Raw genomic sequence first — 25,884 nt, 5'->3', positions numbered from 1 at the left:
TTACTTTCTTCAATTCTACTGTTAAATACACCTATAGCTGAAAAAATAAAGCACTGTTTATTTCATTTGTATATTAAGTTGTGTATGTGTAATATGTATCTCTGTTCTTAATTTTTAATAACAAAGAAAATAGTGACAAAGATTTTAGCTTCGCCACTTTAACCTAAATGTCTGCCATTCTTTTTTATTTTATATTTTGTTACCTATATTTTGTTATAAGGCTTTGTTTTTAAAATAGGGACATTAGTTTGGCTGTAATGCTCAGTCACATGCAAAATAGTAAAACCAACATGAAAAAGAATCATGATAAAATCGTGATTTTTTCTGAAAAACAAAACAAAAATTGTGATATTATTGCCATATCGCCCACCCCAGGTGTAAAAAAGTGCCTAGATGTGCTTAGATGCTAAAAATGTGTTATTATTGATCATTATATCACACTACAATTAAACATAATGAAACATTCATTTGAATTGAAATTGTTTTATTAGCTTAGCTAATATTATTTATTAGCTTTTTCTAGAGATTGCAGTCATGCATGACATGGTGAAAAATGACTTGAAATAATACTGAAAATAGGTTAAGATGAATGTTAAAGGTGTGCCCCCTAAAAGCACAAGTGGCCCCTGCCTGCCCCATACCCCCCCCCCCCCCCCAGTTAGCCCCCCCCCCCCCGTCGGAGAAGTCTCACTCCGAGCTAAACTGAAAAGTTGGCAACCCTGGTGGCCTTTCTTTTCTTTTTTAAACGAATCATTCATAGTTCACAAAAGTATTACTTGCATAAAGAGTCACACAGACAAAACTAAAAAAAACTTAGTGATTCAAATTGTGAACAGTTGACCAACTTATTTAGCAGGAACTTGGGAGTCAGCGTAGGTGAAGTTTGTTTATATAATAATTAACCACAATTCATTTCGTGATTTAAGAAATTTAAAGAACTATGTTAAAACAACATCATTGATGTGGAAAATAGAAAATATATATATATCATGGAACTTATATATTATAGGCTACATAGGTATAAGATATCTTGGCCTCATGTGACCATGAGAGAAAAACTTAACACCCAGACATACTGAACATGCTTTTTAAGATTTTATTTGTTTAAAGTTGGTACAAAATGGTAGATCAGAAACATTCTCAGCACTTGCCTTTATGCATTCTGATTTTTCAGAACACAGGGACACACTCTCTCGCGCACACGCACGCGCACACACACACACTAAGATCAAGCAGACCAGTTAGACCAAAGTGACAAGACATGTCAAAGAACTCAAACAAATAAACAGAAAATGAAAAGGAAAAAAGCCCTTTACACGTCGTCTCTACAGAGACAAACGAGCGATGCCCTTTAAAAAGTCAAATGTGTCTAACAAATCTGAGTTTGTTTAATACTTAGAAAAACACTCACACAGGAGGAGATGGAGAATTACTTTGCTAAAGAAGCATCCTCAAATTTGGATGGGGGGGCTAAGCACAGGAGAAGAGCTAATATGTCTGTGGCGGGATCAAGCTTCATAGTCGCTCGTAGCACTTTTAGCAGAGTGTGGGCTAGATCTCCCCACACACAACAGACCCCAGATCAGCTGTCTGGATCTGAAATACTTCATGAACACATGCCCTGGTGGTAAAGATGGAGGAAACTCCCTGAGGTGAAAACTGCACCAGTATGCCGTGTCTAGGTGCTGTTCAAAACAGCAGGAACTGAACAATCTCTGGATGTCGAGCCTGAACTTCTCTGGCAGAGAATCCACTTCACACAGTCCTGGGATTCTCAACCTTTCAGACTCAACGAATGCTCTCCAGATTCTTACACGTAACACAGTACAGCACATTTAACATTCGCACCGTACATACGACAGCATGTACTACATGAAATCAAAGTCAAAAACATCATTACACAAATTCAAATATATTAGCGTACTCCGACACACATATACATACACATAGAGGTTCATTCTTTGAGGGGACCTAAAACTTGTCGAAAGTATAGAAGAAAAAATAAACAGTATCATCCCAAATCTATACTTTCTTCCATAGAACAAAAAAATATGTTGTTTAGAAGAATGTTACAGCTGTGCTTTTCCATAGAATTGAAGTGGATGGAGAACAAGGGCTGTCATCATTGCTTTGTGAGGAATAGACTGACATGTAAGTTATTGACTGAAAAACATCATTGTCCACTTCCATTGTATGGAAAAGTGAAGCTTGGGCTGCTATATGAATCTCCTTTCGTGTTCCACATAGTAAGAAAGTCATTTGGGTTAAAAAATAAATAAAATAAAAACCTTAAAATGTTTGAGGTCAGTAAGACATTTTATTGTTTCTTAAAAGTCTCTTATGCTCAATGCTGCATTTATTGATCAAAATACAGTAAACCAATAATATTGTGATATTGTTTTCTGTTAGGGTTAAGGAAAGCTACTTGGTTTTCAGCATCATTACTTTGGTTATAATTGTCCATTTTTAAAACAGTTGTGCTGCTTAATATTTTTGTGAAACCGATTGTTTTTTTTAAACAGGAGTTATTTGATGAATAGTTCAAAAGAACAGCATTTATTAAAAAAAATAAAAAAATAATTATAAATGTCTTTAATGTCACTTTTGATCAATTTGTGTCCTTGCTGAAGAGTCTATATATATATATATATATATATATATATATATTTTTTTTTAATCTTACTAACCTCAAACCTTTTTGAACGGTAGTTTAAGCATGAACTATTTCTTTAGTTCCTTGCACATGGGGGGGACTGTCATTCATTTTAGAAATAACATTTTTAATATATATTTTAAACTGAACAAGGAGCAAATGACAATTTCTGCTATAATCAAGTTCCCAGTAGCTGTTGGGTACAAAACAAATCACATCTCAGTATGACCAGAGTAGAAAAGCAAATAAGAAACATAAATAAAAAAATAAATAAAAAAGAGTGATGCTTTTTGCACAAAGGATGGAAATTATTTCCCAATGTCCACAAAATATCCAAACAAGGGTGGAACTAAACTCATCTAAACAAAAGGCTCAAACAGAAAACAGGGACCTTACGAACACTCTTATGAACAACACATTTCAGCAAACACTCGCTGACGTGCAGCGTCGCCGACAGGGCATGTGGTTTTGGCCCGTGCTTGAAGGGAAGGGAAAAATTGTAGGCCTCTGGAGCTTTCAGGATTTCAGCAAGAACATTTCTCTGAAGATTTCACTCACATAATAATATGTAGCCTATTTAAATGAGAACAAATGAGGGACAATCTGAACACTACCGAATGCTACAAGTGGAAGAGACTTACAATAAAGACAGAGGAAGAGAAAACAAACAACAGCTACATAGAACATAACTCCCCAAAAACACACCTCTACATTTTTATCTTTGATAAACATTGATAGTGTATAAATAAAAAAAACTTTAAGCATTTATTTAAGTTAGACATATATGGAAAATGGTTATCTGTCATCTATATGTAGTTGCTTTGTAAAATGATGTGAATTATTGAATGAATTGAGTACTCATCATAAACATACATGGATGGTGTATTGCCTCTCTAATGCTGAGTATTACTGTTAGCAAATAAACACTGTACATGCCACCATCTGTAATGGCCACGCTCACTACTTCAAATGACAAGCAGAGCCACCCAATCAGATTGCTCAAACGTGGGTGTGCATGTGCTCTGCTGTTATGAAGAGGTCTATTCTTTCTTTTTCTTTCTTTTTTTTTGCTTTTATTATTTTATTTGAAAATATATATTTGTTTTTCTCTGTATTTGAAAAAAGCATTATAAAGGTCACTTACAAACCAGAAAGGGAGGGAAGAAAACAGTCTGAGAGCGCAGAAAATGTCATATTTATAAAATCAAATTATAGAAACAACAGAAAGAAACGCCTGACTAATGTTTGTCAAATGGAGTTACTGGGGCAAAAGTTCATAGGCAGGTGTCTAGTCCACGGGCCCCTGGAAGATCAGTCTGATGTATCCCTGCTCACCGTTGAGCTGCTGGGCGCAGAAAGGACATGCGGCATGGAAGGTGTGCGTTCCGTGAGGAAGAGGGATTTGACTCCAAAATGCAGCTGTTTTTTCTGAGCACACGTGGCCGCACGGGCTGAATCCATGAGTGGGAGGGGCTGCATCTAGATAAAACCCCGCCTCACAGCCCAGCCACAGCGGCACGTATGGCCCGCGAGCGCGACACATTGGACATTCTCGCTCCCGGCCCTCCCTTCCGTCACGCTCTGCGTCTCGGTTGCCCCAGTTGTGGTAGCCGTGAACGTGGCCGCAGTTTAGGTAGACCCAGGGCTGCTTCTCGTCCACGATGTCCTTCCTCCGCATGCTGGGGAAGGCGAGAGTGTTGAAACCCACGGGACACTGGGGACGAGCGGCATTCAGCTCTTGCCGGAGCGCCTCCAGGTGTTTGACGGTGGGGGTGCGGGAAAGCCCCTCAGCAGTACGCCACAAGAGAGTCGCTCCACAGAGATCGATCAAAGAGCCATCCACCAATTCTTGAGTCTCATTGTCCACCTACAGAGAAAAAAATATACCAAAAGAGCAAAGAGAAGAGGATTGAGTTATAATAGAGCCCATATTTATGCCTTTAACACAAAACAAAATCAAAGACTTATCAGAAGATGCAGTGCTGCAAAGTTTGCCTGCAGGGGGCAGTAAAGCCCCACTATCCATACAGTAATGATTCGTTCTTGATAAGCAGCAAAAAATACATAATAATCTAACCATTTACTGCTTAAGACATCTGCCAGTGTGATGTCACACAGACATAAATGTGCAAAATACACACCCTATGATCCACACATTCAACCTGGAGTCACAATTCATGGTTGCGACATATTTCACAGAGCCGCCCTTGATCAGCCTTTAGTTTGTCCTTCGCCATACTGCATTAGCCACACCTCACACACACACACTTGCACAGCTGTATGAACACCATGTGTGTGAACTGTGCAGTGTCTGAGCTGTGCTGTGTGAAGGACACTGAGTGCAAGTGCAAATACGACACAGTTTTGTATTCAAGCAAGTGTGTATGTGTGTGTGTGTGTGTGTGTGTGCGCGCATATAATATGTTGCTCTCAACATTTAAAAGGTCATATTTCACATGTTCTACATACAGTATTATTTTAATATTACTAATGTATACAATTGAGGAAATACTAGAAATGATAGGAATAAAAACAAAAACAAGAATACATTCATTATAATTGTAAAAAATACAAAATAAAATATATTTTTTGATAGATAGATGATAGATGGATAGATAGTACTTTATACATTTTTTAAATAATAATTATAAATAATTATTTTGTTATTACGCTACTGTTCATACTTGACCTTCACGTCTAAGCAAAAAAAAAACTACAACACTAGAATCTGCTTGAGAATTTTATGTATTGAATGGTCAAATTATAACTAGTGGTGCACACTGGAGGCACACAAAAAATATCAAATCCTGCATGTGCTTAGCACTGGAAAATTGTTATAAATGTCCTAACTTCTGAACTACTTCAGAGTCTGAGCAGTTGGGCTTGAACCTGATCTGTTCTGAGCCAGTAAAGCCGAACGTCTCTCCACAGCAGCACAGTTGAGCAGTGTTTGCCCAGCACTGAGGCAGCATTAGATCCATGTTTAGCCAGCATTGAGCCATCAGCAGGACTCCTCAAGAGCAGGACATGAACAGCAATCAGGAGCGTGTTTGTTCTGCCCATGACAACCCAGATTAATGGGGCGCCTCTGAGCCTCTGGACTGTGAGTGCATGCGAATCAGAGAGAGTGTTTGAGTTGTGCACCAAGAATACATAAGCAGTTTGAGTTGCGTTCCTCAATGCGGCCAAACACATCATGGGCCCCATGCATATCTAGGAGTCTTTACAGGCCTATATTTGTCCAGATAACAACTAAAGATAATAACTTGTCTTGAGTATGGGAGGAAAGTGTTGAAAGCGGTAGTTCTCATTGGGCCTCCGGTTTGACGCACTTAACAAATCAACTTCAGATCATCTTACAGCTTTGTGTTACACCGAACAGGGCAAAAACCGTCTCGCCTGGGCCGTTACTGTGGCAACAGCGTCCCAGAGCAACCGGTCAATGGCACCAGAGCGCTCCAACGTCCCGTCTTGCAGGGAACCATATGATTGTTTAACACAGCTTCAATTTCAGAATCCCATTTGACATCGCATTACAGCTTCCACAAATGCTACTTCATTAATACTAGCTGATATTTATGGTCTTATGATTTGAAACAGAGTATGTCTCCAATAGGGCTGGGCAGCATGATGGACCTGTATATACCTTGTGGCGGTAGAAATGTGCTGGTAGGAATTATGCTATACCATTTAACTACAGTAACTTGTGGTAAGATTTTTTTTTTTTTTAAAACACTAATTTACTGGATCATCAAAAATAGGAGCACTGACCATTTTCCCTCGCTGCTGAGCCGAACGAGTCTCTCTCAGTGTGAACACGTTTCCACACACCGAAATTTCTCTCCACACGCCTGGTTTGGAGTCCTCTGTGAAACCGTGACGAGGATGCATTACTAACACACCGTTAGTAGTCAGACCGTCCATCTGTCCTTCCGATGTCTTCCACTTTGCCGCTTTCTCCTGTAAGAATAAAAAAAAATATATATATATATTTAAATGATAAAAAGGAGTTCACCTGAATCTGTCATTTTTTACACGACGTTCCATTCCAACATTGGGAACCATTGGACCAAACACTTGAGACCATTAACTTTCATTGTACGGACACAAAGAAAAAAAAACTACTGAGATCCTTCTCAAAATATCTTTTATGTTCCACAGAAGAAAAAAAGTTTGGAACGACATGAGCAAATGACAGAATTTTTAGTCTTGTGTTAACAAGCACTTAAAAAACATTATGATACAAGTTTTTGATTCAATGAACACCTCAGTGGTTTTAACATTTCTGTGATTTAAAAGTTGTATGTAAGGTAGATAATACAACATTCAAATCAATTCATGAGGTTGATTTCAGAAAGAGGCTACCAAATCTATTCTGATTCCAAATCTGTTTTCATTAGAGATTTAGATATACTGGGTCTTCAGATGTTAACGCTGCTCAAAAGTAGTGCCAGTTTCTCATGCCTTGTCCTCTTTATATAAGCTCAAGTCACATTTTCTCGCTCTCTCACCCCAAGGAAGATGTTCTTGGAGGAGTCGAATCCGGCGGCATAGATGCGGGCGGTATAAGGGGGCGTTCGCTGACACATGATCCGGCATGCGAAGCGAGATATGGTGCTCTGAACTGACTGAGTGTCAGAGTTACTCTGACTTCCGGGAACCGTGTCGGTCACCACAAAATCTATAGGACTCTCAGTTGAGCGGCCAATCTGAGATGCAGAGAGAGATTAAACATCAAACACTGCACACAATTACAGAAACACAGTAGGAGACACACAATCAAAGCAGATGATAGTGACACCTCTTTTCTGCCTAGTGACAGCATTAATTCAAGCTGACATTTTGAGCAGTGAGATTAATAGACGCTTTTGTACACAGTCCAAGACTAGGTCCAAAAGGACAGCAGAGATCAGTCAACAGTGAGACAGTCTGTACCTGAAACATGTCTGTATTGCTGTCTTGAGTGTACTCCACCACCACCGTCTGTACTCGGGACAACGTGTAGGAAATACTGTGCTGATCCTTGTTACTTATGGCCTAAGGAAACAGGAAGAGAGATACAATAACATGCTGAATCAAGATACACATGGCCAAAAAAAAATACACTTTACCACTAAAAATGACTACAAAAAAAATGTTTTATAAAAATAAAAACCCCACTGCCATAAACAAATAAATAATAAAGAAAATGCTTTAGGCCACAAAAATAACTACAATTATTTTATAACAATTTGTAAATTTAAAAAAATACTAATTCATATTCATATATATATATATATATATATATATATATATATATATATATATATATATATATATATATACACACACAACACGGTTTGCCGATTTGGGGAAAACAATTAATTCAGCCAGCAAAAGTTCATTGGGCAGCCTAATAGAGTCTAGCAGACTGTGGAAACAGGCTGAGAGCTGTTTGTGAGTATGTGTGTAAATGTGTGTGTTTGTGAGGGAGCCACAGAGGGGTCATTCATGAGCTCAACAGTATCCAGATGTGTAAGTGGACACACCCTGTTCCATTACAGCTCAAACCCACCAAGTTTTTTAATTCAAAACTTAACCAGAAACAAAATGACACCGTAAGTGCTGATTCTCTTGTTGTGTTTTTGTGTGTGTGTGTGTGTGTGTGTGTGTTTGTGTGTGTGTGTGTGTGCGTGTGTGTGTGCGTGTGTGTGTGCGTTTTTGTGTGCGTGTGTGTGTGTGTGTGTGTGTGTGTTTTTGTGTGCGTGTGTGCGTGTGTGTGTGTGCGTGTGTGTGTGTGTGTGTGTGTGTGTGTGTGTGTGTACCTTGGCCGCCTGTGGGGTGCAGGCTACGTGTACAGTGCTGGGTTTGACACCGTTGGATTTGGGTCTTTTGAAAAGGGCAAACCTGCTCTTCCTTCTGCCGCGGTCCCCGTTGGGTAGAGAGCCATTATACCTGCAGAAAGAGAGGGAGTGAGAAATTCAACTAAAAAGACCTGCACACAACATTTACTCCATCAATTCAGCCACAGGCAACAGGTGGTGAACAAAACAGATACAAGCCCTCACAAAAGCAGAAACAAACAAAAGCTCTAAGGTAGATATTCAATCTAATGCGTTTCTATGGAAAAGCAAACAACCATTTAGGTTGTTATCTGGAACTAAAACCTAATCCCAGAAATTCCAAACAAAAACCAGTCCAGAATTTACAAAGTTCTAATCTAGAACTTATTCCATCTGAAGATGTCTACTACTAGTCCATCAACAAGAACGATATTTACTCGAGTCTGACTCCTTGCTCGGTCAGTCTGCCGTTTCTTCTTTCTTTGGTCCTCTGACAAAGCTTTCCTAGCTTTCTGCTTCTTTTTTACCGGTTCAGCCATGACGAAAGTGTGAAGAACTCAATATCTAACGTTACCTTTTTCTACGTGTACGTGTGCAGTGCCGTAAAGCAATTAGTTACATCGCGAAACCTGATATCACGCGATACTTCCTGACGCTGAGGCCGGCGGCCCGCCAGCCCAAAGTTGCAAGGCTGGTTTTTCGGTTCACAGGCGCTTGGGGGGTGCGAAACGACCATCATTCAACCCGAAAAAAGTCATGTAACTATTCCAGTGACTCCCGAAGCTGTTCGGTTAAGGTAAAAAAAGTTACTTAGTTCACCTTAAATATATTTTCAAATGTATTTTATTCCTGTGATGGCAAAGCTAAATTTTCAGCATCATTACTCCAGTCTTCAGTGTCACATGATCCTTCAGAGATCATTCTAATGTGCTGGTGCCCAAGAAACATTTCCACATTGTCATTTACTATATTATGGTTTAATGCTGACACTTCTGTTGCCATTACTAAGGAACCAATGGATGTAGCAAATGGATCTGATATTATCAAGATTCAGTACTAAAGATCAAAGCAGCATTTGAAAAACAAATCAGATCTGTGTGCAGTGTGAAGCCTATGTACATAAAGTATTATGAACACCGCACTTGCTGTGCATTGTGATTTCCTCTGTTGAGGTTTCCTCTCAGACCTCCACCCACTTACTCACTGCCCGAGTGTGCTCCAGAAACAGCACACAGACACACAATATTTGCAATGTGTTGATGTAGTTCAAATGTTGTGCGTTTTGTATTGTGTGGGTTTGGGCTTGAAATGCACAGCAATGGACTTCATTAAGTCTCTTATTGTTTTAACATGAACTCCTTGAAGGCATGCACTGACGTTGTTGAGTACATTCTCAACATATTTTGGCAAACCCACATTATCGCAATGTACTCAGTAAACAAGCTGACCGATTGTGCTCATTTCTCCCAAGACTTCCCTCATAAAACTACATTCTTTCTTATATGGAGATCAGAAAAGTGAAGAAATCCACCAGGTGACATCTTCAACTTGAGTAAGTCTTAAAAAAAAAACACACCCTTACAACAGAGACTTTTCCTGTGATGATCTAAAGAACTGATGCATGGGGGAAAAAACAAAGTTGAAGAACAGTGAGTCAGCAAGAACCGGGAATTTCATGGATTGAAAACATGATGCATGTACACACACAAGAACCGGGCTGGGTATTTCCGCAGCTGTGACTTCTCATATACGACCGCATTCCTTCAGAAAACACTCCGAGAAGGACAGATAGAGAGAGGGAGGGAGGGAGGGAAGGAGGGGAAACCCCCCCGGAGTGGTGAAGATGAAGGAAGTCTTTCAGTGTCAGCTGTTGCTGGGAGGAGAGAGTGAAAAGCCAAGGGAAAACAAGGTGGTGGGGGAAAATGAGCCGCCTCATCAGGAGACTGACTCATGGAATAGTGTGTGGTCAGATGTAGGTTATAAGCTCAAGAGAGCTTTGTCAGAGCTAGAAGCCCAGTAACCAAACTTGCATATCACAAATATCATTCCCAAAACAAGATGAAACTCTACCAAGATGAAAAACAGAACAAAACATCCACACAAGTAGGGTTAAACAATTTAGGGGAAAATCGAATTGGGATTTTTCTGATAAAACCTGACTGCAATAAAATAAAATCCAGGTTTGCTGTGCTTGTTTTTACAATTTTGCCAAAATTTTGCAATTGTATATCAATATGACTATAATGCAAAAATAATAATAATAATAATAATAATAATATGGGAAGATGTTTGCCACATGTTGCGTTCCCAAATGCACATTAAAGTGACCCAAACTCAGAGCAGATGCAGTTTGTGTGGAGCAGCATTACTGCTGATAATAAGCTTCTGTGTAAGAACAGAGTCGGGCTTCACTAAAAAACAAGATTCTTTAATTAAATCGCACTAAGCCATATCATGATTTCTTTTTTATTCCGATTAGTCGTCCAGACCTACACACAAGGTAGCTAAAATCATAGATTAGCAGTAACACAACATTTAGATCAGCCATAACTCAACACAATAATGGAGTTGAGTCCTCCATGCGCTTCAGGGTGAGAATCTAATCCAATCCATGACCTCTGAGAACATCTAATCAAATTTAATACACAAAAAGCTCTTTTAGACACCAGTCGGTCATGTGATGGTATAGCGCAGCGTATCACATAGGAGGCTGTTCTGCAAATGAAAGTCAATGAAAGAAGTGCATTATGACACCCCAACACCACATTGAAAACCACTGTTTTCTAACTGAGGGCTCCATTGTTCCCTTAAATATGCATCACCCTCACATTTTGCCCACAATGACGTTACTAACAACAACAACAACAACCAAAAACCTCATGGCAGCTGACTGTTTTCAGAAACACAAGAAAAACAAGCATGCACATGCATAGTTGTCACTGAGCATTACAAACTATTAACCCAGAGTCAAAGGTCAGAAGGCCTTACCCGAGCACAATGAGTTCTCCGTATTTGACTGGCACTTTGGTTGACGACGTGGAAATGTTTTCCTGGTCAGGGGAGAACATGGATGCAGTGTGTGTGGGGGAGGGGGTTCTTTCCGCTCCCAATGTGAACGCAACACCACCACACACACTCAGCTCTCAGCTCTGTCTCCTCTTCATCACCATCATCATCTTCATCATCACTATAACTGTACAAAACAGAGAAAGAAACCTGTAAGAAAACAGTTAAGTGGCTATTTTTGGTGAGTGCCTTTAGCTGGCATATCATTTAGGTTAGTAAACCTCAGGAAGGAATTGTAAAATTGCACCAGGCACCACTTAAGTGATGTTTGGTGGACCATATTCTGCAGTCTTAACCTCACTCTTCCTTATTGTAAGCTAACTTACAGTATGGTATGTACTCTTAGACATGAGATTTGCTAACAAGATCTAAAGGACAAACAGAAAAGATGGTGATCAGCTAAATGCAAACAAACTCTCAGACACAATCAAATGGAGCTTAACACCTAGCACATTTTTTCCTCAGTTCCTCAGATTTTCCAAAGTTCACCTCAGTCTGCATTTCATGAGAAACCTGGCCAAATTGACCCTCACACTAAACCGTGATTTGAGAGCATTGTCCCTGAAAATTCGGACAGCCTGTGTGTGTGTTACTGAAGGAGGTCCTATCTGATCAGTATTATACTACAATGGAGACAGAAAACGCAGGTTTGTTAAAACAATACCTAAATAGCTTGGCTATGGATTAACATTATCTATTAGCCTGCACAGCCTAAATGGCCGTTCACACAAAGGACGATAACGATAAAGATATAGTTCTAAAAATCATTCTAAATATAAAAGAATCCACACCACAACTATAACGATAACAGCATAGAGAAATTATATAATTGGAATCACTTTAACAACGGTTTTTTTTTGTGGTTTTTTTCTGATAGATGATAAAAAACATTGATAGCCAATCAGATTCCATCCTGCTTTAATAAAGAACTTGAGCATATAAAGCCTAAAGCGGAGACAAAACTGCTGCGCACACTTATAATAAACAAGGATATCGTCCATTGGTGTGGATGGTAATACAATTATCTTTATAGTTATCGTTCTTGGTGTGAACGGGCCTTAAGTGACGTCAGCAGAAACTGAAAGCTATTTTAGAAAAAAAAAAAAAAAGTTAGAACATTTTAATTAAAGATTACAAAACAAACAATATTTTCTTTGGAAAAACATGAACCAATGGGACCAGGGCCGTGTATTAAAAGGTTCAATATCAATGTTTTTTTTTTATAACATGAATTAAAGAATAATTCAAAATATAACCAGGAACGTGAAATGAATTACAAGACTTCAATTTTGTTTTGAGAGAGAGTGAGAGTATGTATGAGAGAGTGTATGCGCACGCCTGTATGGTTGCTGCCACCGAGTATAGCCCCATCGATCTAGCCTGTGTGGTTGTGTATGATTTGGCAATACGGGACAGCCTATACACTGGTGAAAATCGGGCCGACTCCCCGAATTTTTTAAACATGTTTAAAAATTATCGGGAGGTGCTCGTAACGTGGTCCGCTCGGCTCGTAATTCCTCTCACACGCTGCGAGCCACGACCATGCGCGCATCACCGATTTCCACGCGACCATCTGCGAGCTCGTAAAACAGCAAAAATCGCACCGTGTACGCCCGCCTTTAGCTAATTTGTATATATGGGAGCTGTGTCTCTACATGTCCATCTTCTCGTTCTTTGTCCCTAAACAGCGACGCCAGCAACTCTGGGGATTCTCACCCTCTTCCATCCAGAGAGTCTTCTTTTTCACACCTCCCTCCTTCCTCCCACAGCGATCCCTGTCCCACATACCAGACTGTTGCTATGGGCTTAAACTGTGTGTGTTACTGCTGGACCTCTTGCTTTAAGAGTGTAGTGGAAAATGTGGTCTTACAGTCCCTGTATAATACTTTAACAAGGATTATGAGTGTTAATGGGCCACTGCACTAATAAATTCCTCACACTGATACAAAATCAACACCTGCCCTATATACACAATCCTGATAACCCCAAAGCATGTGGTCTAAATGACATACACAGCACATGAATTGCTAACAGGTGTTAGCCCGAGCTGTTAACTTCTCTTTTAACAGAGAAAAATGACCTTTAGAACAATTAAGCAGTGACAAAATTTCAGTGTGTTGCTTTTCCATTGTTCTTCTTGAGCATAATTTTTCTCAAACATGGCGCTAAAGTTAAAAGTAGTTTGTCTCTAAACCTTGCGTCCACCACACAAAAGCAGTACAAAGTGACTTACCACTGGAGCAGCCACATGGCATATCATTCCTGAACTGTTTAACACAACGGAAGTGAGGTCATCAAGGAAATTTGGAACATGCTTGACAGGGTTTGATTAGCCCTATATAGCAATCACTTGAGTAAAAGTGCTTCAATGTGCACAATGAATCATTTTATTCTGAGTATGCATATCATCTAAGAAACAGCAGTGAGAAAAGAAGGTTGACTTATAATCTGCAGTCTTACAAGTGACCACAGAACAGGAAGTCAATGCTGCTTACAGAGGAAAAGAAAGAGGTGTTGTGGCAACACTACTCACATCTCTTCCTACACCAAAGGCAGAGACCATTTGTCACACTATTGTACCATGAAGTATAATAACAGCAGTTCTTCCTGTTCTTAGAAATCACACCGTTTACGCACGACCCTTATACTAAAACAGAAAGACAGTGAGAGAGATTAGAAGGTGAGAAAGCAACAGAGTGCAAGGGAAAAGAAAGGTAAAGACTTCCCAAAGTACACATCAGACAAGAGCATTACACATACACAACATTAACCACAAGTCAACCTTCCCAAAGAGAGTATGAACTTGTGTTCATTTGTATGTCTTAGGCCTGAAAATCCAGTAATATTAAGAGGACAAATCAGCTAACTATATTTACACAGCAAAACACACTTGATGCTCTCTTTGTTGCAATTTTACACAACAGATCATTCTAAAACCACTGAAGTAATTTGTAGTAATGCAAAGTGGGAGAGAGAAAACGAAAGGAAACAGGAAGGGAGAATAAGAGAAAAAAATATGTTCTTTTAGAAGAAGGTCATCAGATTTATGTTTCACTCATGCATGCAGATTTTTCAGATATTTCGCTCTTTCCTCCATCTCTCTCGGTTTCACACACAAAACCACCTCACAAAATCAGTCAAATAAAAACACTTTCGATATCTGCATCTCCTCATCTCACTGCGCATAAGGGTTTCTATTTCATGAAACCCAAGTGAAACGGTTACATAAAGGGTCACATGGTTACAGTTTTATCTTACACACTAAATAACAATAGAGAGACAGACAGACAGACCACACACACACACTAGTTATTAGTTCAGAGAGCTATTATACAGTCAGCATCTGTACCAAAATACAGTACAGGACAGATGCACACCCTGTTTCACACACACCCCTGACGTATTTGTCCTGATTTGTCTCGCACGGCCTCTCTGTATAATGACCTGAAAAATAACCCGACCTCATGAGGAGTGAGACAGACCGGGTTAGCGTTAAGCCTGAACAGAACTGCGACTGAGAATGAGACACACGCAAACTCCTGATCAAAAAACGAAATCACCCACAGAACTAGGACTGTTTCAGAGCTGAGATATCAACAGCTCTCAGCCCACAGCTTTCAAAAATAAAAAAATTACTGAATATAGTTAATCTTTTGTTTCGGTGCTGGTGAGAAGTGAGAGTAGCCAGTTCATAACAAATCTTCAGTATGCACAGAGATTCATTACTACGGCTCAGGTTGGGCTTAAGGCCCAGTGACCACGGCAGCTTGGCTTCATTTCCACAACTTTATGAGCGAGTTTGAATGGAGTTCTTTCGCATCTTCTTGAGCTCAAACAGTTTAAAATTGCTTGAATGTTTAAACTGACAGGACCTAAAACACTTGTAAATAATAAACTTTCACTCTACGATGGTTAAACTTTGTTATTAATCTGTGAATCAAGTGCATTTCAAGTATGATCCCTATACTTGACATCGCACATCCTGCGATGTGACTATCGCGATATCGATGCTAAAATGATATATCATGCAGCCCTAATTTATAGGCCCATTTATACACAAACATATACATTCATATGTATGTATATATACACACACACTGTATCAAGACATTGGTAGATGCAAACATCTGTTACAATGGTAGACATTGTAAACAGGCTCGATGCGCACTTTTGCCGAGCCCGCACTGAAGGGAGGTCTGCAGCAGACTTCTTCCCGACAGTCAAAGCGGAAGACTGCAAATGTTTAGGGTGCCAATTGGGACAGGGCCTATGACTCAAATTGTCCTACAGCATGTACGCTTTATCTTTGGTAAACATTTTACTTTAAAGACAGCATGAACTGGAAATTGCAACGGTCTTTTCCTCCCTATGGTGACACATAAGAGTGAAACGGCTTCTCGAATGAGAAAAACAATGTAGGGTGGGATTTGACTTTTTCCATCTGGTATTGATTCGATTATTGTCGTTTGCTAACTGCTGCGATCTCAGGTAAGTGACAGGTTGCTGGAGGATAAAAAATAATGATGATGTGCATGGATAAATCAATAATAAACACTGAAATATTTCATTAAAAATAAGAATTACCGATTTTTACTTCATGGTGACTGTCTGAATATAAAACCCAGGGTGCATCTGTGAACAAAACCCTTCCTTTATCTTTTACACAGAACATGGTTTCAGACCTTGCGGAATATGATATGACCCCCTGATCCCAGAACATAATACCAAACAGTTTGAACTGTACACACGTGATGAGCTGTGTCCATTCCTCTACAAATTTTACACACATTTTGGAACAGTGATATGCTATTGCCTGCCAAACTTGTCAGACTTTAGAGATGTGTGTGTGGGTTCAGGTACTCAGCCTGAAACCACTTGTGTGCTCAGACAACTCCCATACAACTTATGACAACACCTTAAGAAACAACCTGCATGCATTCAGACACATACAAACACACAATACACAAAACTGAAAAAGATCATTAGAGTCCACAGCTGATTTTGCTGCATTGAAAAGAGCAAATATAACCAGACTCAGTCTGTATCAAAAGCTTAGAAATCAATAAGTCCTTATACACATTCAAAAGAGAGAGAGAAATGGAATTTCCCACGTGCAAAAAAACCACCAAAAACTCAGATTCAAAGGAAAGAAACCACCTTTCTGTTGGGGGGGTGGGGGTGTTACTTCCTCACTTCTGTGATTAAAATGAGAATTTTAAGACTGAATCACGATCTCAGGTTCTAATCTAGAGTCACTTTGCTGTCGGGGGAGGTCTGAATTATAGCCCAACGGCGAATAAAACTTATTTCATGAGTGGGTAGGATGTGGAATCTTAAACCGTTCCCACCGAGAAATTAGGGAGAAGTATCAGTTGCATAATATGTGGTCTAAAATAGATCCAAGAGTAGAGAAGGAAGTTGAAATGAGAAGTCAGGAACCAGAGGGGAGGTACACATCTGCATCCAGCATGGGCATCTGGTCTGTGGGATCCACAAGCGCCACATGTGGGTGATGGGAGTTTGAAGTGGAGCATGTTGGGTGTGCAGCTGCTTCACAGCAGAGAGAGCAGACGAGTGATACACACCCGCCGAACACCCGTACGCATGGCCGACCACAGACGAATTAAAGCTGTCTGAATTTGTACACAACCATGTCAAAGGAAACTTCCAGTCTGTGTGACATTTCAAGCTTTTTTTTAAAGCTCAGGAAAGGATTTATAAAAAAATAAAAGTCTTTGGCCTTCGATATTTAACAAATCTCTCTAACAGCTCTGAAAAATAAATTATAAATAAAATGAAACTATTGTTTTGTGTAAATAAAAAAACACAAATCATTTTTAAATGCTACAATAGAATTTAGGCATCACAAAATTATAATGTACTGTATGTAAAAATGGAGGATGCATCCAAAATAAGACACAGCTACTAATGTTTTCACTGAGCTTGTTGCAGCACATTCTGGGATTCTCTTTTCTGCAATGGATAGATGTTATGATGCCTTACAGTTTTGGCTAAAAAAAGGTTGCTACTAAGGAGGCAACATAACTTCTGGAAAAGCAGGTATGTAGGCTTCGGAAGAGTGCAAATGTCTCTGTAAAACACACCAACACACTGAACAAGTCACAAAATCCATGAATCACTTTACAAGTAACAACACAGACTGACTAAAGGATCCTAATGAACACATTATAAAAACATTCCACCATTAATGAGAAACTGGATGCACATGTGGTTTGATCACAGTTAAAACTGCAGAAAGGAAGCAGGTGACCTCCACCTGGGCAGGAACACCAGAACTTACCACATATCACCACCTTTCCACCACTCTACACTGACAACTATTTGAATCAATACAACACTGCTGACAAGACAGCATCAACACAATGATGAATTTGAGCTAAAGATGAAAGCGCAGATGGTGAAAAGGAGATATGGTGAGACGAATCAGATATCCAGGAGCATGCATGCATGCACAAGAAACACCATAACCCACAAAATTAATTTCTGCCATAATTTACTCACCCTCATGTCATTCCAATCCTGTATGGCTTTCTTTCTTCTGCAAAAGACAAAAAAACAACATTGAGAACTGTTGGTAACCAAACAGTTTTGGTTACCATTGACAAAATAACAGTGAGACATTTGTCAAAATATATATTTTTAAAAGTTCCACAGAAGAAAAATCATAAAGGTTTGGAACGAGGGGAGGTGAGGATGAGTAAATGACAGAATTTTAGTTTTAGGTTGAAACTGTCCCTTTAAATACCAGACAGACACGTATGCATCGGCAAAGAGTGGCCTTAAGTCACCTGAGACTTGGTGAAAAACAAAAATCAAAGCTTGAGAAAAACTTCAGCTAGGAACAACAGGCCTTTGAAGCAGCAAGAGAAACATCAAACGTTTCCTACATGCTGCTGTAAAACATCTAAAACAGAGTTTTTTCTAGGTCAAGGGACTGCTGACCCTATACACACTTTGGAAATGCAAGTGGGCGACTTTTTTTAATGTGCTCCTTTTGTAGGTTATGCACTGCTGAACAAGTGGGAGAAATTAAAGATGAAAACAGCAGACTGAACTTTACTATCTTCATGGGAAAGATGTCTGTGGTCTGTGGCTATTCGAAACAATCAAACCCTGATGTCTGAGAAAGTGGTGATCAACTAGTGAACTAGCCAATCAACAGTCAGTGTTTAAAAAGTGTTTCTTAAAGGTGAAAACCTAACCATATTCTAACACGCTCCACAAGGCTGGTTAATCTCCAGAGTACTGTTTGGATCACACACACACACACACACACACACACACACTACCTCACCACGGCCATTCACCCAGCACTGAGCTAGCAGCCTAATTGGCTTAAAGCTTTCTTTAAGGAACAAAGAGTGCATGGAAGCTGTCTTAAACCCAGTTTATAAAGTCTCAGCTCAGTCTGTGTTTGCTTAATAGAGGATCAGAAGAAAACAAGCACTCAGCTTCAAGCTTACCAACAAACAAATTGAGAGTGTACGATTGAGAGTGGGTCAGGTGACGCAATTAGGTCTGTCACTGAGAATACGACCACAGATTCAAAAGCCAGATCTTGAAGATTTCTTTGAATGTGCATTTCGATTTAATATGTGGGGAGAGGAAAAGGAGGGGCGTGCATTAACACACACACACACACACACACCTCTCTCCATCTGGTACCGATTTCACCACAAAGGAAGAGACCTCTGCATTGCCCCACCCACCCGTGCGCACACAGGAACACGTGAACATACTATGCAGGCTTTGGAAGTAAGGCAAAACCGAGTGTCCTTTGGTACTAAATTGTTCCAAATGACCAAAGGTAACTTATCAACAGACATCATTTATATATTTAACATCTGAAACGTGAGACAAATTCATATGCAGAATGACTCAAAACAATTACTCCAAAAAGTGAAATACACTGCAATTGTGAAAGGCAATTGAGAAACAATACAAACAAATTATTATTAAAAGATGCAACATAATGACTCTCTGATGACTTCCCTTCTGACCTTCAGTGTCAGAGATAAAACATTTATGAATTAGAGGATGGGTGAATTGGTTCAGTAGTTGACAGTACAACATTGGCTGGTTACTCTTATTTATTTATTTGGCGGTGATCTAGCTTTTGAACACAAGAACATATCTTATGTAAATGCCTCAAAGACATCAAATTTGGGTCAGTTGGACTCAAAACCAGCCTAATTGTTTATTTTAAGGGATAGTTCACTCCAAAAAAAATAAAAAATAAATTCTCACACTTATGTGGTTCCAAACCTGTATGACTTTCACTTTTATGATTGCACTTATCCATTGTTTTCCTTTGTAAATATGCACTAGATGGATGTCTTTGACCACTGCACTTGCATCTCTTTTGTATTGTCTCACACAACATGGCTTACTAAAAACGTGGTGCTAAGGTAATAAGTTAAAAAAAAATTAAAAACGCACCTTAACTCCTTGCGTTTTACCCCCATTCTACTGCTCACGTCTTGCATTCTTTCAACACAAAAATGTCCGTTCACACAGAGCGTGTTTTTGCATTTAAAAACACAAGACACAGGGTAGTGGAATGAAAAAATGCAAGGTCACTATAGAGATGTGATTTTTAGGTTTTTAGAACGACATGTCATGTGCAAGACGCAAGACCAGAGTGCAACGGCCAAACACGTGGAACACAATGGAAAGCAAAAGCACTGTGTGAACAACTACCAAATATGTCGTTTTGCACATCCTTATTAATGAATGCATATACGCCTAGTTACTAAGCAGGAGCTCATTTCACTCACTAAAGCTTTCTAGTTAGTTGACAATGTTAATGCATTGTCATTTAACCGAGTATGTTTAACTGCGCAAAATCAGATTTCAATGAAACATTAACGATGAAATTGTTCGTTTTAAAACAGTGAATTATTGATTTAACAAACTTTTAAAGTGAATATAATTTTTTTTCTGTGGCAATCTACCCATTCAAAAAGTAGAAAGTCTATAACATAAGAAGTTATTCTTCCAGTGAAGAATAACTTTCACTGGAATCTGAATAGAAACTTTGCACACTTCGAACTTGTAATAAACAGTCAGAGAAAGAGATAGGGAGAGGAAGCAATATAAAACTAAAGATAATCATCTAGGAACAAGAAACGGTTACGGACAACACTCAAGCTGAATGTGACATGGCGAAACGGCTAGCTTTCTTAAACGAGTACAGAACAGACAGATGGAGGGAGGACAGGAGAGATGATGGGAGTGGCTGAGCTTCAATTTCAAGAGCTTTTTAATTATTCAATGACATGAGCACTGAAACCAGAGAGAAACAAACAGACTGGACTGTGACAATGAACTAACCATGCAGACACAAACACATATGTACATGAAACCACAGAGAAACACATGGTATTGAGTCTTTTGAGGTGATGTGTCTGAAACAAAGGCTAACCTTACAAAAACACATCTAAAGATCCACTTACGGAGAGCACAATCAACTCTTCCCAGAAACTGTCAAATGATCCAGTAAAGTGGGGGGTGCTCTTTAGATATGGCTGTGTAAACAGGAAACAAGTCATTCTTCAGAGCAGTCCATATGCTAACACTAATTTAAACTCCAGTCAGCTGGTTTTTAGATATACTTTAGGGCAGTTTCGAAAGGATCCTGTCAGTGACGCAAGCACCAGATGCATGCCAGAGCTCATCGTTCTGCCGGATTCATCTTTGACTGGCAGAGGCTGACCTCTCAGTCTCCATGACAATAACTCATTTACAGCCCACAGTGATCAGCCCTGGCTCTCCCCAAAGGAAGTTTGAGGGGAACCGAGGCCTGTGATGGGGGTTGGTGTGTCCTTCAGGTCACATGACCAGTCTCGTCTTTCACACACCGCTCAGAATTGAGCTGCTCAGAGCAAAAAAAAAAAAAAACACAGAAAGCAAGAGTCAGCAGGACATATCAGAATCAGGTTTTATTTGGTACGTCAGGTACCGGAATTTAAACGGTGTTCAACAGAAACACAAGAGCAGAGATCATACAACCTATCAAGATACGTCTGAACAGGTGTGAAGACAAACAAGTTACCTCTCTGAATCTCTGTCCCCTTGACTAATATTGAAAAACTGAGGTTGGTTAGATTTAAGTCTCTTATGGTCACCAATGCTGCATTTATTTGGTAAAAAATACAGCAAAACTGTAACATTGTGAAATACAAATACAACTTAAAAGCTGAATTTTCAGCAGAAATTACTCTAGTCTACAGTGTCACATGATCCTTCAATAATCATTCTAATAATAGCTTATTTGGTGCTCAAAAAAATTGCAAATAAATGTTTTTAGAATTATTTCATGAATAGACAGTTCAAAAGAACAGCATTTAGATTCCTTTTAGTTAAATTGAAAAGTCTTTACGAAACCTTTGCAGAAAAGGGAATTAAACATAGGCTAACACCAGGAAGAGTTCAGTTTACTGAAAATTTTAAGAGAACTCTAAGCTAGCCATTTAAAAAACAATATGCATAAATTTCCTCAGTTTTCAGGTGCTGCAACAAACAAACTCAAAGGGTTGAAGCAGCCTGTCAGCACAGCCAAGCATGTGAGAAAGAGAGAGTTCTTCCTGCTTCCTTTTCCTCTGAGGTGCCCACTGTCTGACCTAGTTTCCACAATATACGTCATCCTTAAAACTTTGTATAGACACAACAAAGTGTCCAAAAGACAGTCCTGACCAGGAATATAATGGCTGAATGGTCATTAAATATATATATTTTGTTGCATTGTAAGTGTCTTTACTGTCACTTTTGATCCATTTAATAAATCCTTGTTGAAACATTTTTTTATATCTTTTTTTAATTATTTTACTGGGCCAAACTTTTGAACAGTAATGTATATCTTTACATGTTTGTGAGAAATAATTAATCTGATGAAACACATTGCAGTTGTGTAGATAGATCCAGATGATGCTGTACTGCGCACTTGGGCCAATAACTCAATTCCAATGAAATAAATGGACACAATCAGCAGATTGAAGGTCTCTGGGGGTGCTATTCAAATGCGGAGGTTTGGCACAGTTTCCAAAAAAAGCACCGAGCTCATTCTTCAAACAAATGTATATCACTGGAACGTATAAAGTAGCGATCAGTCAAAAAGTGGGTGACATCTCACACAATTTCACATGGGTTTTAACACCTTCAAAGATTTGTGAAACCCACACAACACTGGATGAGTTTCTCATTACTGAAAGCAAGTGACAAGCAAGTGGAAGTTATAGATTTGCTGACTACTGACATTTTAAAGGGATAGTTCACCCAAAAAAAAACTCCCTCAAGTTGTTCCAAACCTGTATGAGTTTCTTTCTTCTATTGAACACAAAAGAAGATATTTTTAAAGAATGTTGGTAATCAAGACAGTTGACGGTAGCCACTGACTATAGGAAGAAAAGAAATATGGAAGTCAATGGCTATACCGTCAACTGTCTGGTTACCAACGTTCTTCAAAATATATTATTTTGTGTCAGAAGAAAGAAACTCATACAGGTTTGGAACAACATGAGGGTGAGTAAATGACGACAGAATTTTCATATTTGGGCGAACTATCCCTTTAAGAGGAATTTACTTCAACGCTGCATTCTGATGCCTCCCTAAAATCGTCTCGCAAGATCTATTCCCAAACATGTAGGCTTAGTAAACAGAAAATTAATCATAATGACAGCAAGTCAAATTTGAGAGAAGATCAAAGCAAAATAACACATAAAAAGTTAAACTGCAGGTTGCAATATTTAATAGAGAATGATGACTTTGCTCAGGAATCAAGTCAGGCTTAGAGATATCAGACAGTTTCACAGATATCTGATCTGCTGCAAACAGATTGCTGCTGATCCAGGAAGAGTTTTTCGCAATTAATGCCACAGCACCGGTTAAGTAGAAGCAGCTAAAAATGAATCCTAGACCAGCAGTCTCACAAGACACTGGAAGTGATACAGACTGAGATCATTTTACACTACAGAGTCAGTGCGGCTCCCGTGCTTGAGGGAATACATGTAATACACATTACATAAGGTGACGTGAACACAAAGACACAGCATACTCAAATCACCAGTACAGCAAAACATAAAAAGCCCAAAGTGTCGAATGGTAACCTTTGCTCTTGTCTAAAGGAAAGCAGTCAAACGGCTGGAAATGAGTCCCTGGTAATTTATCAAGGCAAAACAAACACAGAAGGAACAATACTCTCTCTTACCAGTAACTTTGATATACAAACAAGGAACTTTACATCTGATAGGGTAGACACCACTGTATTGCCCTCACTGAGGAAGTTCAGTTTATATAACTGCAAGAAAATGCTCTGCATCAAAGTTCTCCAACTAAGATGCCCAAGGTAAAGTTTATCAAATAAAGCACAAACCTGAATTCACTCAAACCACAAAAAAAAAAAACATATCCAAAGAGATCACTTCAGATTGGGGTTATCAACAATTATTGTTTGATTTGATTTCAAACTAATTTAAATTTAAACAAATATAATACGAAGTTAATTTCAAGATAATTTAATTAATTTCATAAGTTCGTTAATTTCATTTTACATAATGCACAATTATGCATCATTAAGGATTACTTTGGCTTTGCCATTTAAGCATTATAATCTATGTAAATTAATTACTAGCAGGGCAGGTTTACAATTAAACATTCAAATGTTGTACAGTCTCTCTATTCACCTGACAAAAGTAGTTTTCCAAACTTCAGCACACTTTATTTGACAGCTCTAAGTTTCTCATTTCAGCACTAGGCATGAATGTGATAGCAGAAACAATGGAGTGACAGTAAATGTTGTATTAACGCACGTTAATCCATTGATTGTTTTAATAAATAATTCAGATGTAGCACAGCACCGGCTGGTACCAAAGGGAAGGGAGGGGGGGTGATTGACATCCTGACGTCAGCACGGGAACGGGACAAAGGCCACATTGGGTCGGACCAGATGCTCGGTCTGCCTATGCAAATGACTCTGAGCGTTTAAATACATCAGCAAAGAACAATGACACGTCTGTAATGAGCCTACAAACGCCAATGCTAATTCTGCCCATAAAGTATATGGAGGGCACTGCTTTCTCAATTAGTATAAATCTCCATTGTCTACGCAAACACATCAAAATGAAAATGAGGGCTTCATGTAATTCACTGGACTTGACATAGACTGCTAAAATTCTAGTTTATTCTTGGACATGTCGAGTAGCTAAGCATGGACAATTGTGAAGTCAGTGGCTAAAACACAAGACGCAAAAAAATCATTTGTATATGTCTGACAGAAAACCTAGAAAAATATAACATTTACAATTAACTAAATGACACCTCTTTGCTCTGCTAAATGATAAATGAAAATAAACTTCAGTTACAGATATTTATTCTCAGCTTTTTGAAAATCAAAACATATCTTTGTCGGTAAGTTATATTTGATAGACTGAAACAACACAATAAACAGACATAAATAAGCTGAGCATTTATATAGGCTAACGTTACTGAATGGTGAAATAAAAAACAACCTATTGTTTAACATAAGTCAACATGATAACCAGAAGATATGCAGACAAAATATAACAAAACAGACAACATTGCAGGAAACAAGTCAGAATAAGAGAAGAAATAAATGCTATTCTATAAAACACCAGCTATGCTGTTTATTTTTCTAGTGAATAATATGAGGTACTCACGGCGGTGCTGGTGTGTGTTTTTTTCCGAGGCACGAACAAAGAGCTGCTCCGTTAGCACAGGTTTAGCTACAACTGCTGTCTGACTGAATAAATTAATACATAAAATAAAAAATAAATAAAACACAGAATAATGGATGAGGAGCTTCTATAAGGGCACGCGAGGCTAACTTGCTAACAAAGGCAGGTGTTGAGACTTCTCCTCAAAATTCAAACAAAAATATTTTTTCTGCCGTTGTATGTGCTGTGATCCCAGACAGTCTCGGGCTCGGAAGAACAACAGATGATTTAAATATAAAAGTAATGCCTGGAAAATGGTGTTGTCCGCCCGCTGCTATTAGAGAGACTGTAAACAGACGGTGGTGTTTTGTGTTGTAGTGGCTCTAGTGTAGATGAGCGGAGAAAAAAACCTGCCGCGTCACTGATCGGGTGAACAGGATTGTGGGTAATGGAGTTCTCATCACTGAACCAGTCAGAAGATCAAATGCAAATGCTGTTACTGGATTAGGTCGCACATATAGCTACTGTATCTTTGCAGCAAATCTCACATTTGAGCTGCACGCACGCCCAAAGAAAACAATCACTGTTTTGTATCTGTAGCCTACAACAAATCAACGAAGTAAGGCTCTAATCTTGTATTATTCATACAACA

At 39.0% G+C, this 25,884-nt stretch overlaps 1 protein-coding gene across 2 annotated transcripts; it reads right to left on the bottom strand.

The window, feature by feature from the left end:
- Window positions 1-1,082: 1,082 nt before the first annotated feature.
- Window positions 1,083-25,618, bottom strand: peli1b (pellino E3 ubiquitin protein ligase 1b). Of its 2 annotated transcripts, XM_082143098.1 has the most exons (8): window positions 25,236-25,618; window positions 18,064-18,100; window positions 11,464-11,668; window positions 8,458-8,587; window positions 7,589-7,690; window positions 7,165-7,362; window positions 6,425-6,613; window positions 1,083-4,520 (listed from the first exon to the last, which is right to left on the bottom strand). In XM_082143098.1, the coding sequence occupies exons 3-8, from the start codon at window positions 11,541-11,543 to the stop codon at window positions 3,942-3,944; spliced, it is 1,278 nt and encodes a 425-aa protein (XP_081999224.1). In that variant the 5' UTR covers window positions 11,544-11,668; window positions 18,064-18,100; window positions 25,236-25,618; the 3' UTR covers window positions 1,083-3,941. The 2 variants fall into 2 exon arrangements, with proteins under 2 accessions (XP_081999224.1, XP_081999225.1); XM_082143099.1 differs by lacking the exon at window positions 18,064-18,100.
- Between the last annotated feature and the right edge of the window lie 266 nt (window positions 25,619-25,884).

This window comes from Leuciscus leuciscus (genome assembly GCF_965113295.1).
Source record: "Leuciscus leuciscus genome assembly, chromosome: 17".
In the NCBI taxonomy this organism is placed as follows: Eukaryota; Metazoa; Chordata; class Actinopteri; order Cypriniformes; family Leuciscidae; genus Leuciscus; species Leuciscus leuciscus.
The sequence above is the reverse complement of the archived record's forward strand: the minus strand, read 5'-3'. Positions and strand labels throughout refer to the sequence as shown.

Excerpts from the sequence above, each read along its gene's own strand:
- peli1b (XM_082143098.1), bottom strand. The coding sequence starts at position 11,543 with ATGTTCTCCCCTGACCAGGAAAACATTTCCACGTCGTCAACCAAAGTG. Across the intron at positions 7,691-8,457 it reads GCACCCCACAGGCGGCCAAG|GCCATAAGTAACAAGGATCA; the intron begins GTACACACACAC and ends CTGTTTCCTTAG. Across the intron at positions 6,614-7,164 it reads CCAAGAACATCTTCCTTGGG|GAGAAAGCGGCAAAGTGGAA; the intron begins GTGAGAGAGCGA and ends TTATTCTTACAG.